At 37.4% G+C, this 13,670-nt stretch overlaps 1 protein-coding gene across 1 annotated transcript; it reads left to right on the top strand.

The window, feature by feature from the left end:
* Positions 1-10,399: 10,399 nt before the first annotated feature.
* On the top strand, positions 10,400-12,072 carry LOC105218993 (uncharacterized). The gene is made up of 2 exons (XM_011194905.2): positions 10,400-11,343; positions 11,772-12,072. The coding sequence occupies exons 1-2, from the start codon at positions 10,400-10,402 to the stop codon at positions 12,070-12,072; spliced, it is 1,245 nt and encodes a 414-aa protein (XP_011193207.1).
* Positions 12,073-13,670: the final 1,598 nt, after the last annotated feature.

Raw genomic sequence — 13,670 nt, 5'->3', positions numbered from 1 at the left:
CAAGTTGACGCTGAGCACCACCAAAAGCTCCGTCATGATTGGGAAGGACCTCTCCGAGCCGTTCGATACCAAACGAGGTTTCAGAAAGGTGACTCACTATCGTGCGACTTCTTTAACTTGATGCTGGAAAAAATAATTCGAGCTGCAGAACTAAATAGAGAAGGTACAATCTTCTATAAGAGTGTACAGCTGCTGGCGTACGCCGATGATATTGATACCATCGAAAGCAACAACCGCGCCGTTCGTATTTTGGACTGAGTAGGCAAATGAAAAGTAAAGTCCTCTCTCGGCGAACCAAAATCAAGCTCTACAAGTCGCTTATCATTCCCGTCCTGCTTTATGGTGCAGAAGCTTGGACGATGTCAACATCAGATGAGACGACACTAGGAGTTTTCGAGAGGAAAATTTGGCGCAAGATTTATGGTCCTCAGAACATTGGCAACGGCGAATACCGCAGACGATGGAACGATGAGCTGTACGAGCTATACGACGACATTGACATAGTTCAGCGAATAAAAAGACAGCGGCTACGCTGGCTAGGTCATGTTGTCCGAATGGACGAAAACACTCCAGCTCTGAAAGTGTTCGATGCAGTACTCGCCGGAGGAAGCCGAGGAAGGGGAAGGCCTCCACTCCGTTGGAGGGACCAGGTGGAGAGCGCGGAACTGCGAAGGAAAGAGACGAGTGGCGCGCTCTCGTCGATTCGGCTATAACCGGCTAAACGGTTCAACGCCAGTCACACACACAAGCTCTCCGAGGCTTCCTTGTAAAATAAATATAATTATTCACTTCTTTGTTATCTTCAAGTTCTCTATAGTTTTGCCTAGACGATTGCATAGGTTCGTTTTGCCTAATTTGATTATGTTGGTTATGATTCTGTCTGCATTAATTTGGTTCATTTTGTCCGAAATTTTGTCTATAGTTTCCTAACATTTGTGGTCTTTAAAAGTTACCTGAATTTGATTTATGATTGTTATTAAATCTTCCGCTATTTTGTTTATATTGGCCTGATGTGGTATGCCTAATGTCATTTTGGTAAATTTGGTTATATGAATCTTGATTATTTCTATTTCTATAATTTATGTTGTTTCTTTGTCCATGTCCTCTATCAGGATATCTACTATTATTTTTGTCATTTGGATTATCTCCTTTTATTTTAAATTTTCTATACTCTGGTCTAATATTGCTATCTTCTAATCTCCTACTCATTATCTTTATTATGTTATTTAAATTTCCTTCTTCATATATCATGTAAAACAAGACTCTTTGAATCATTTCTTTTATTGTGTTCACTAGTAAACTGTCCATGTTACTCAGGTCTATGTAGTTGTCACCTTTATAATATACGGTCAATTCGTCTGACTTATATTTAATGTTTTGAATTTCTCTAATAAGATCATTAACATAACTGACCTTAAGATTTCCTATTTTCTTGTAAAGAAAATGTCAATTTCTTCTTTATAAGTTGCCAATTTTCTGGTTGTGGGATGTTGATGATTGTATCCTTAGCTTCGCCTTGAATGGTCCTATAGAATATCGTCCTTACTAATTATTTTTGAAGTCCGTTGTCGTTAACTGATGAAAGCAGGTATTCGATACTGCTAAAAAATTAATTAATGACGATGTCTCCGGTCCCCGTGAATGTTGGTAGATCGTTGACTGTTTTCAATAAGAAGTTTCTGCTATCACTATTCTCCTCCGTTCGATTCCTCAGTTTTAAGTATGCTTGCCTCATCTGCTCTAGCTGCTGTTCTCTGCGGGCAAGTTCTTCCACTAAGTCCCCCGCTGCCATCTGAGTCTGCTCGTTCTCCATCTTCCTTCTTTGGTCGAATTGTTCTTGTCGCTTCATTCATTTTCGCCTTTTTTAATTTTTGTTATAAGTGTTCTCTGCACTTTATTCTTAGTGGTGTCCACTTCAACTTTATTTATTTTTCTAATTTTCGTTTAATATATATGTATGGTGTGGTGTCGACTCCGTTAGTGTTCCTTTTTTTAACAAACAAAAAAAAAAAAAACACTCGCACAATAAATGTTCACTACACCTTGGTTTTGGTGGTGTCTATTTTTGTTTTGTGTTTGACTTATATATACATATTTTATTATATTCTGGAAGGTCTGGTCAACTCCTGAGTTGGCTACAGATTCGCAGAAGTATATTTGGGTATTATAAAAGGGATTTATGCGAAATATATATTTTTGGCATATGGACGTAATCGGTCCATTGAAAACCTATAAAGAGCTATAATTAAGCTATATATAAAGTTATGAAACTAGTATTTGGTACAGAGGATCACCCATATTTGGATTTAATCTTTTGCGAAAAGTGGGCGTGGCTCCGCCCCCAAATTGGTTTTTTGTATATATCTCTATATAAACCAAACTTTCTGCAGTCACTTCCCTTACGTACCCAATCACACACTATGAAAATAGTCGAAATCAGATAATAAGCACGCACACCTTCCATTCAAAGGTTATGTTGAAAATTACTAAAATTGCGTTAACTCACTAATAGAAAACATTTGAAACACTAAATTTTACGGAAGAAATGGCAGAAGGAAGCTGCACACAAAGATTAAAAAAAATGGAAAATGGGCATGGCGTCGCCCACTTATGGGTCAAAAACTATATCTCAGAAACTACTCGACAGATTTTAATGAAATTCGGTTCATAATATTTTATTGACATCCTAATGACACGGACGAAATCGATTCAAAACCACGCTTATTTCCCATATAATTAAATTTTGAATTCCATCTGAATCCTTCACTTTATAATATATACATCAGGAACCAATGAAGATGGCGGAATAAAACTAAAAAAAACTGTTAAAATCGGACTAATCGGTGCTTAAGGTAATTTTACACCAATAATATCGGTAAATCTCCCTGATATTGTAAGGTAATTCAGGAGGAATCTTATTCTTCTAATAGTGAGACTCTGTGGCAATAATGGTTAAAATCGGGTCATAACTTCTTCTAGCTCCCAAATATCTATTTATAGGTTTTTAAAAATATGGTGGGCTTTATTTCGCATATATTGTTTTATATGTGAGATATCGTAGCGTATAGTATTAAGTATAATATGCATATGTACATTGGTGGTGAAAATGGGCAAAGCATTATAGTTTGAAGTGGTCCAATTATGATCACCAATTGGGAGCTATCAGAAATATTTTCTGTTAAACTCAAAACAGCGTATAATATAATTTGCAGATATTGATATGTTATTTAATATTGTAAAACATACTTTTGTTCTATCATCAATAGTTTTAGCAGCGCTTGCGACGAAAGACGTTTTAGGGCACTCTTTTTTACACTTTGGACTAAGTTAGTTAAGTTTTAATAAGGATACCTAATTCTTTCCTAAAGAAAAGAAATAAAAAGAAATAGTTGTTGAGTTTATTCATTCCAAACATACATACAAATCTTTCCTCTTTGTAATAGTAGTATAGATAAATCATGAACCAATAAAGATAGTAAAATAAAACTTTTCAGATATTTTAATGTAATTCAGAGGTAATTCCTCTAATAGTGTGTTTCTCTACCAAAAATGTGATGATTTTCGCTGTATACTTAATAATATTAAATAAATAAATTGCGAGAGTATAAAATGTTCGGTTAGCCCTTCCGAACTTAGCCCTTCCTTACTTGTTATTTTATAAGATTTGTAAAAATCTGATTTAAATTTTGCCTGCAATGGGACGAGATAAGCACTGCCCGGCTTATCAGCGCGATCTTATAAAAAAAAATAATTTCAAAAGGCAAAACGTATAAAGAAGTTGAAAATTTAATTGATTGTTCACCGACGATGATTCAAAACGCCTTAAAATCCTGGAACTCGTGGCCGTCCGGCAATAACTGACAGATGAGATAAACACTTAGTAAGATTCTCAAATCAGTATCCTTTTACACCTGCAACGAATATTAAAAAACAACTAGGATTGGAAGCAAATGTAGAAATCATTTGTAGACGATTACTAGATTGTGATTTAGCAGCTCAGCCCAAGAAAAGTATCATTGTTATAAAAAACCATGCGGCCGAATTGCTGAAGTTTGCAAATTACCACTTCGATTCGCCCTTAACGAAATGGAGAAACATTTTAATGACAGATGAATTCAAAATCATTATATACGGTGCTAGGGGCCTGCACAAGCCAAAATACAGTTAAACATGGGGGATCCAAATATTATGGTTTGGACATGTTTTTCATTTTATTTAGTCGGACTGATATACGGGATTAAGGAAATCATGGATCGTACTATTCATGTTCGAATTATGCAGGTAGTAATTTTACAGTACGTCCCCAAAGAAATGCCACTACTTTGGGTCTTTTAACAAGACAATAATCCAAATCACACAAGCAAGTTGGCTCACAGATATTTCAGAAAAATAGGGTTAAGGTCATGGAGTGGTCTGAAGAGTCTCCAAACCGCAACCAAAATTTGTGGTGCGACGGAAAGGAGGCAGTTGCCAATGCCCATCCAACTAATAATACTCAATTTTGAGAAACTATTGAGCGTGCAGGAAATCAATACAAAATGAACGATGTGAAAAACTCATTGATTCAATGGATCGGCAATATGACGCAGTTATAGCCAACAAATGGCACGCTACTAAGTAGTAATTATTTCTTATATAATTAAGTGAATTTTGAAGTTAATTTCTTTAAGATTTTCATTATTACCATTAACTTTTTACACAGCTGAATTATAACTACTATTATTTTGACCGTCTCTATAAGCAAGTACTTTCGAAATTAAGTTTAAACAAGTAAGGAAGGGTGTAACCGAACATTTTATACTCTCGCTATTTATTTATTTAACTTTATTAATATTATATGATACACAATTTGACCCACATATTCGTCATATATATTGTATAAAGTCCATTGAAAGTTGGAAACCCTAATATTAGGTTAGAAGCACCGAGGTCCTCATGTTCGATATATAGGGCCTTGAAAACCTAAGGTCCGATTTCGGCGATTTTTAGAATGGGGCTGCCACACTATAAACGTAGTATTTGTGCAAAGTTCTGCATCGATATCTTCAATAGTGCTTACTTTATATATTGTAAAGTAAACGATTCAGATCGTCTTCAAAGTTCTGGTATATAGGAAGTAAGCGCGGTTGTGAAGCGATTTGGCCTATTTTCACAACCATTTATATCATTGGGATGTAAGGAAATTATTACAAACCAAGTTTCATTGAAATCGGTCGAGTAGTTCCTGAGATATGGTTTTTGACACATAAGTGGGCGACGCCACGCCCATTTTCCATTTTGTAAAAAAATCTGAGTGCAGCTTCCATCTGCCATTTCTTATGTTAAATTTAGTGTTTCTGACGTTTTTCGTTAGTGAGATAACCCACTTTTAGTAATTTTCAACCTAACCTTTGTATGGGAGGTGGGCGTGGTTATTATCCGATTTCAACTATTTTCATGGTGTATGGTGGGGTACGTAGGAGAACCGACTGCAGAAAGTTTGGTTTATATAGCTTAATTGGTTTGGAGATATATACAAATAACCGATTTGGAGGCGGGGCCACGCCCACTTCCCAAAAAAATTACATACAAATTTGCCCCTCCCTAATGCGGTCCTTTGTACCAAATTTTACTTTCATAACTTTATTTATGGCTTAGTTATGGCACTTTATGTGTTTTCGGTTTTCGCCATTTTGTGGGCGTGGCAGTGGTCCGATTTCGCCCATTTTCGAACTTAACCTTCTTATGGTGCCAAGAAATACGTCTTCCAAGTTTCATTAAGATATCTCAATTTTTACTAAAGTTACAGCTTGCACGGATGAACGGACAGACAGACATCCGGATTTGAACTTTTCTCGTCACCCCTCGTTTAGTTTTAGGACTTACAACCAATCGTTATGTGGACAAAACTATAATACTCTCGTAGCAACTTTGTTGCGAGAGTATAAAAATATTAAAATGAATTAATTTCTTAAGTTTTCTTTTATGATTATCATTTAAATAAAATAAATTGTCAAAATAACAAGTAAGGAAGGGCTAAATTCGGGTGTAACCGAACATTTTATACTCTCGCAATTTATTTATTTAACTTTATTAATATAATACACTATTTGACCCATATAATCGTCCATTGAAAGTTGGAAACCCTAATATTAGGTTAGAAGCACCGAGGTCCTAATGTTCGATATATGGGGCCTTGAAAACCTATGGTCCAATTTCGGCGATTTTTAGAATGGGGCTGCCACACTATAAACGTAGTATTTGTGCAAAGTTCTGCATCGATATCTTCAATAGTGCTTACTTTATATATTGTAAAGTAAACGATTCAGATCGTCTTCAAAGTTCTGGTATATAGGAAGTAAGCGCGGTTGTGAAGCGATTTGGCCTATTTTCACAACCATTTATATCATTGGGATGTAAGGAAACTATTACAAACCAAGTTTCACTGAAATCGGTCAAGTAGTTCCTGAGATATTGTTTTTGACCCATAAGTGGGCGACGCCACGCCCATTTTCCATTTTGTCAAAAAATCTGAGTGTAGCTTCCATGTGCCATTTCTTATGTAATTAATGTTTCTGGCGTTTTTCGTTAGTGAGTTAACCCATTTTTAGTAGTTTTCAACATAACCTTTGTATGGGAGGTGGGCGTGGTTACAATCTGATTTCCTCCATTTTTGGACTGTATAAGGTAGTACCTAAAATAAACGACTCTAGAAAGTTTCCTTGATACAGCTTTAGTAGTTTGCGAGATATATACAAAAAAATTGGTAGGGGGCGGGACCACATATGCCCCTTCATAGTGCGATCCTTCATACCAAATTTTACTTCCATAGCTTTATTTATAGCTTAGTTATGGCACTTTAAGTGTTTTCGGTTTTCACCATTTTGTGGGCGTGGCAGTGGTCCGATTACGCCCATTTTCGAACTTCTTATGGTGCCAAGAAATACGTCTTCCAAGTTTCATCAAGATATCTCAATTTTTACTCAAGTTACAGCTTGCACGGACGGACGGACAGACGGACAGACAGACATCCGGATTTCAACTTTTCTCGTCACCCTGATCATTTTGATATATATAACCTAATATCTAACTCGTTTAGTTTTAAGACTTACAACCAACCGTTATGTGGACAAAACTATAATACTCTCGTAGCAACTTTGTTGCGAGAGTATAAAAAGCAAAGTAAACATTTAGCAAATAACAATCCTACATTTTCTTTATTTATTTTCTACATTGTGCACACTACTATTATTTTGACCGCAACTGTATCTAAGATCTTATACATACTTAGCCGTCAAACAATTTTGTTGATTCTCAAATTTAGATGCGTTTGAGAATCAACCTTAATTTCAAATCTCAAACGTTTGTTTTCAAATGGCTTTTAATTTGAAAACATAGCCATACTCAAACTAAAAAGCAGATTTTAGATATGAAATTTTCCTTTGTTCTCAATTTGAGAATGTCAAAATCTCAAAAAATTTTTCAAAGATTTTTGTATACATATTTCCTTATATATTGAATCTGCTTTGTTTAAAGCCTAACAATAAGTAATAAAATCTTAAATCTATTTACAACTAAAAAAGCTCAGGAATGTGGTTGAGCTGTTTTGGTAGAACGGTGCTCTCTAGTAGGCTGGTAGATCTCTTCTTTTTAAACGTGTTTAATTGCAGGAATGTACTAAGGCATTAGTCAATTGGTTTGCATGTTCACGAAGTTTTGAAATATATTTCTTTCTGCTGTCCTCTATCTCCTTCCATAGGAATATCAAGATCTTTATGGATATTTTCGTTACGCATGTACCATGGTGGTTGTTCTAAGCATTTTAGATTGGAATCTCTGAATTATATCAATGTTGGTTGCACAGGTCGTAACCCACAGTTGAATACCATACATACAAATCGGTTTTATGTTTGAATTGTATAACAGGACTTTGTTGTCTAGGCTAAGTTTAGAATTTTTGTTTAAAAGACAATTTAAATTTGCTGCTCTTAACTTCATGCAGGTTATTTTACCCGCTATATGGGGGATGGGGTCATATTCGCTCAAGTGAGGAAAGTTTCTGATTGCCATTCACTTGGGAGTGGCCAGGAACGATTCTTTTGCATATGACTTCGGGTTTTAGAGCAAGTATCCTCTGGGTAGCCAACAGACATCCGTTTGAAGGCGAGCTAAAATGAAAAGGCGAAGCCCGCTTCTGCGGCTGTAGGGTTTGGGACCCACCACTTAAAAAACCTCCCCAATGAAAGACCGAACAGAGCCTCGGATGAGAAACCCCACTTTTGATGACGACCCCTGCAAACGTTTTAAGGATCACGATTTGATCCCTCAATTGGGAAGGTACCTCTGTCCAGCTGGTTGATGTCCTCACACAACTAAAGGCTGACATCACCGCCATCCAAGAAGTGCGATGGACGGGACAAGGATGGAAGAAGGTGGGTCCTTGTGACATCTACTACAGCAGCCATGTAAAGGAGCGGAATTTTGGTGTTGGATTTGTGGTGGGAGAGAGACTCAGTCGCCGAGTCCTGGCATTCACCCCGGTGGATGAACGTCTTGCCACAATCCGCATCAAAGCGAGGTTCTTCTACATATCGTTGATTTGTGCCCACGCGACAACGGAAGAGAAGGACGATGTGACCAAAGACTTCTATGATCGCCTAGAATGCACCTATGAGCGTTGCCCCCGTCACGATGTCAAAATGGTGCTTGGCGATTTTAACGCCAAGGTGGGTAAAGAAGGTGTCTTTGGCACAACAGTCGGAAAATTCAGCCTCCATAACGAAATATCGCCAAACGGTACGATGATAATTGTCGTTCCGCAGTGGAGAGAAAGCAGACTACCTACCTCGCAACGTTGTGATCGACCACAACACTTTCGTTGATCGTTTATTTCGTTTATCTGGGAACCAGCATTAACAACACCAACAATGCATTGACTGCTTGACGAAGTTTACCCAACTTGAATGCTTCAGGGTATGACGCCTGGTGAACCAGTGTTTCAAACGCAACTTTGAACGCTAACCACTTGCACATGTTTCCATCGAATGACGGAATAGCTAACGGATCTAATTTAAGATCAACCAAGTGGCCATCCAAAGACGTAGTGGGACAATCGCGCGCTCCATCGGTGATATTGGATTCCACCTTTAACGATGACATTAAACGATTTAGCTTACTGCATACTTTCTTGTAAAGCTCCTCTACTGTTTCCCAAAGCGCATCATGTGAACCCATCTCTGTGGGCGTAGCTCCTCCAACCAGATGATTGTGATTCTGCACGAATTGCTCGAAGTGTGCTGAAACTGATCTGAGTTCTTGTTGATGAAAAACATCCTGATCATCAATGACGCCATCAGACACACGTGCGTGTGTGTGTAATTGAATTCACCGCAGATGTACGCCAGTTGAGTTCCGCCATGAAAATCACTCAATTATTAACAAACAAAATTTAAATATTTGTCCTCACAGGAGGCACCAAAAAATGTTAAGTAATTAATTTTACAGCGGGTAGAGTTCCAATAGAATCTTACTTTATTTGACCTTACTTATTTGGTTCGACCGTATTGTTTGACATCAGAACAGAGAAGGACTAGTGCATGTATGTCCTGCACTATTTATAGTATTTTGTAGGAATTTAAAATAACGTAACATTGAATTCGCGTAAACAAATAGCATAGCAAACAGAAGTGGATGATAAAAGAAAGATAACAAAGTAAACATAGATAAGGCATTGCCAGATGGGAATTATGACAATTAGGAGTAAATTTAAATATTAGGACTAAAATTAAAACTATTAATCTTAAACAGTATGAATGAAATGATTGAGCACTGTCACGAATTACGGTCAAATGAACAATAAAAATTTTCGAATCCAAAATAAAACAAGTAAGAAAAGGCTAAGTTCGGGTTCAACCGAACATTTTATACTCTCGCAATTTATTGATATATTTTTATTAAGATAACACAGAATTTGACCCAATTTGAAAATCCTATAATTAGGTATATGTGAGCTAGAGGAAGTTACACTATTAGAAAAAAAATATTTCTAAGGGATGGTATGCAGTTCGTACACTACAACAATGTGCTCGTGACAATTCACAAATACACAGCAAACTACACTTGCTCGAACGGCGATACTAACCTCATTTTATGTTGAGGACTTTCTAACAAAGCGCTACAGAGGCAGTGGAACTGGCGAAAAACGTGGATGCCATTCTACCTGCTGGGCAGTTCACCTTAAGAAAATGGAATTCGAACGATAGTTATTCCATATATTTCATTATTAATATTCATTCAGCGGCTGTAGTCTGCGGGCCTATCTTGGGACACATCATTACCTGATGATCTTTGTCGCGAGTGGCTGAAGTATAGATCATTGCTTCCAGGGCTCAATCAAGTTCGCATCGGACGGTGGATAGGTATGACTTCACATGTTCCAACATCGCTTCATGGTTTTTGCGATGCTAGTTCACACACATACGCAGCTGTCATCTACATAAGGACATCGTGCTTCGACGATTCTATACGTTTCACCCTTTTGACTGCACGTACCAAGGTGGCACCACTCAAGGCCGCTACTATATCACGCCTGGAACTTTCGCCAGCACTATTACTCGCTGAGACACTTCAAAACGTGCGAGATGCAATGGGTTTGGTTGATGTTCCCTGCTATCTGTGGTCAGATTCTGCGATTGTATTGTATTGGTTAAAGAAGAATCCAACAACACTGAAACCTTTCATATGCAATCGAGTTCGTCGAATACAGGAGCTGACATCCCCCACCCGTTGGCATCACATCCGTTCCGCTCAAAACCCAGCTGATTGTGCCTGCAGAGGCATCACACCTGAAGAGCTATTGGTACATCCACTCTGGTGGCTAGGCCCGAAAGAGAAATTCATTATCTATTCTATCAACAATGATACATTACTCAGCAAGGACGAGTCGGAGGTTATAGTCTCTGAAACTCGTAACACTAATAAGATTATCACACGACTTTTGAGGACAATTGCTATTATTCTTCGATGGTTAAGAAGGCGTCGACATCTTCGCAAACCGGTCATAGTTACGCAGGAACTAGATGACGCACTATACACTATATTAAGTTTAGAGCAAGAGGAACATTTTTCAGATGAAATCCGACATTTGAAGTCTCGTTCAAGTTTGGTATCATCCTCTCGAATTTTGCCTTTAAATCCATATCTAGACGAGAATCAGATCCTACAGGTTGGTGGACGAATTCATAAAGCCGAATTAGCAAATGATCAACGATTCTCGATTATCTTGTCAAAGTCAACGCCATTGGTGAAGCTCTTATTACAACAAGCTCATAAAGTCACGCTACATGGTGGAACACAACTCATGCTGTATACTCTTCGTCGACGATTTTGGATTCTCAGTGCCAGGCAGGCGGTTAAGAGTTTCATCCATAATTGCGTGATCTGCCGGCGTCACAGAGGGAAAGTGCTGAAGCAACAAATGTCTTCCTTACCAGGGCAGAGGATCACAGCAGCACGGCCATTAATTTCATCTGGTGTAGATTATTGCGGGCCTTATCAAGACATACCTGGCCATATTCGTATGTATGGGCACTAAGGCTGTACACATTGAAAATGTAGATGACCTGTCGGCACAGGCATTCTTAGACGCTTTCACTCGTTTCATCAGCAGACGCGGTCCTTGTCGTGATTTATATAGCGATAATGGGACAGCCTTCGTTGGAGCTAACCGACTCTTAAAGCGGTCAGCGGTCATTTGCTTACTCGGGCACACATTGGAATTTCATCACCCCCAGAGCTGCGCATCAAGGCGGTCTCTGGGAGGCTGCGGTGAAGTCTGCTAAGCATCACTTGACGCGCTGCGTGGGCACGCAAGTCTCGTGGTATAGTCAACTGCAAACATTGACCGTTAAAATCGAGGCTTGTCTCAATACTCGTCCGATTACACCACTGTACGTTGATCCTGAGGACAAACTTGCCTTAACGCCAGGCGATTTCTTGATTCGGTCGCCACTCCTGGCGGTCCCTGAACCAGATATTCAACAAATTCCTTCCAACCGATTGAAACATTGGCAATGGATACGTCAACTTCATTAACGATTTTGGGAGAGGTGGAGTGACGAGTATCTCATTCTGCAGAGGCGGAACAAGTAGCGACGCACACCGGGTGAACGATATCGTTCTAGTTAAACAAGAAAACATGCCTTCCACGCATTGGTGTCTTGGTCGAGTACATCCTGGAACTGATGGGGCAGTCCGCAAGAGTCCTAGATAACGAGGATTTGGAGTCAGTAGACTCGACCGGGCAGGATGTTTAAGATTAATAGTTTTAATTTTAGTCATAATATTTAAGTTGACTCCTAATTGTCATAATTCCTATCTGGCAATGCCTTATCTATGTTTACTTTGTTATCTTTCTATTATCATCCACTTCTGTTTGCTATGTTATTTGTTTACACGAATTCAATGTTACGGTACGGTTACAAACTACTATAAATAGTACAGGACATACATGCAGTAGTCCTTCTCTGTTCTGATGTCAAACAATACGGTCGAACCGTCAAATAAAGTAAGATTCTATTGGAACTCTACCTGCTGTAAAATTAATTACTTAACACATACAATGACGATCAATTAATCATAAACTGAATACACAATTAAATCAATACTAACTTTAAGTATGAGATTATTTGCGGATTAGGCCTGAATAACTATATGCAATAAAAATTTGTTAAGGCATTATTTGAAATATTTATTTTGTAAAAGAAAACTACCACACAATACATATGTATATATACATATATACAATTTACTTATTTAAACAGTTTACTTATCCCTACGCGTCTTAAACTTGAAGTTTTAATACTATTTTGAACAATTATTCTATTATTATCTACAGACATACATTATAAGTAAATATTTTGATTAAGGGTGATATTACTGTGGATGCCATAAACCGTTCGAAACTTGAGATGATCATATTTTGAGAAAGAAGCAACTATATTAGGCTTCTGGATGAAATAAGGAGAGTATTACAAATCAGCTTCAAAAAACCCGAATATTAAATACTTTATCATGTTTATTTGTTATCTCAGCTTATCTGTCGCTAATATATCTCCATTAGTAACCGATATATTATCTATAAAGATAAGTTAGTTATTATTATTTAATTAATTATTATTAATTAATTTTTTTGGATTGTTTTTGTTTCACTTGTTTTCCACTAAGGTTTTATATATATCCATAATTTGATGCGGTTTTCGGTATCTTTCCAACTAAGGTTAGCCTTTGCAGATACTTTCATCTATTCGGATGACTTGATATACTCATATGTGTGTAGGGAGGTGGTGGATTTCAATCATCATAAAGCGGAATCCTTCTTATAATATGTTATTTGCCGTCAATAAAACAAACCATTATCCTTACCAGTTGTCAGATATTCTGGAATTCTTATAAAATACTTATATTCATACATATTTCCAATTCAAAGGTTGTTCTATTTAGTTAAAAAATTAAAAACTCGTCTCAAATTCCCAGCTTTTCTTATATTATTTTTTGGTTGGTTAGATCTTCTAATTAAAACTTAAGAATCGGCTAAAACTTCCTGTTACATACAATTATTATATATTTCATAGAATACATCGCTCGTCTTTTACCTAACACTTTATTCGGGCTATTGGAAAACACATTTTCAT

The sequence above is a fragment of the Zeugodacus cucurbitae genome, chromosome 6 (assembly GCF_028554725.1).
Source record: "Zeugodacus cucurbitae isolate PBARC_wt_2022May chromosome 6, idZeuCucr1.2, whole genome shotgun sequence".
In the NCBI taxonomy this organism is placed as follows: domain Eukaryota; kingdom Metazoa; phylum Arthropoda; class Insecta; order Diptera; family Tephritidae; genus Zeugodacus; species Zeugodacus cucurbitae.
The sequence above is the reverse complement of the archived record's forward strand: the minus strand, read 5'-3'. Positions and strand labels throughout refer to the sequence as shown.

What these genes read in the sequence shown, in the direction of transcription:
- LOC105218993 (XM_011194905.2), top strand. Translation starts at nt 10,400, where the DNA reads ATGACTTCACATGTTCCAACATCGCTTCATGGTTTTTGCGATGCTAGT. An exon ending in GGTGGAACACAACTCATGCT is followed by an intron (nt 11,344 to 11,771) that starts GTATACTCTTCG and finishes CATCACCCCCAG; the next exon opens with AGCTGCGCATCAAGGCGGTC.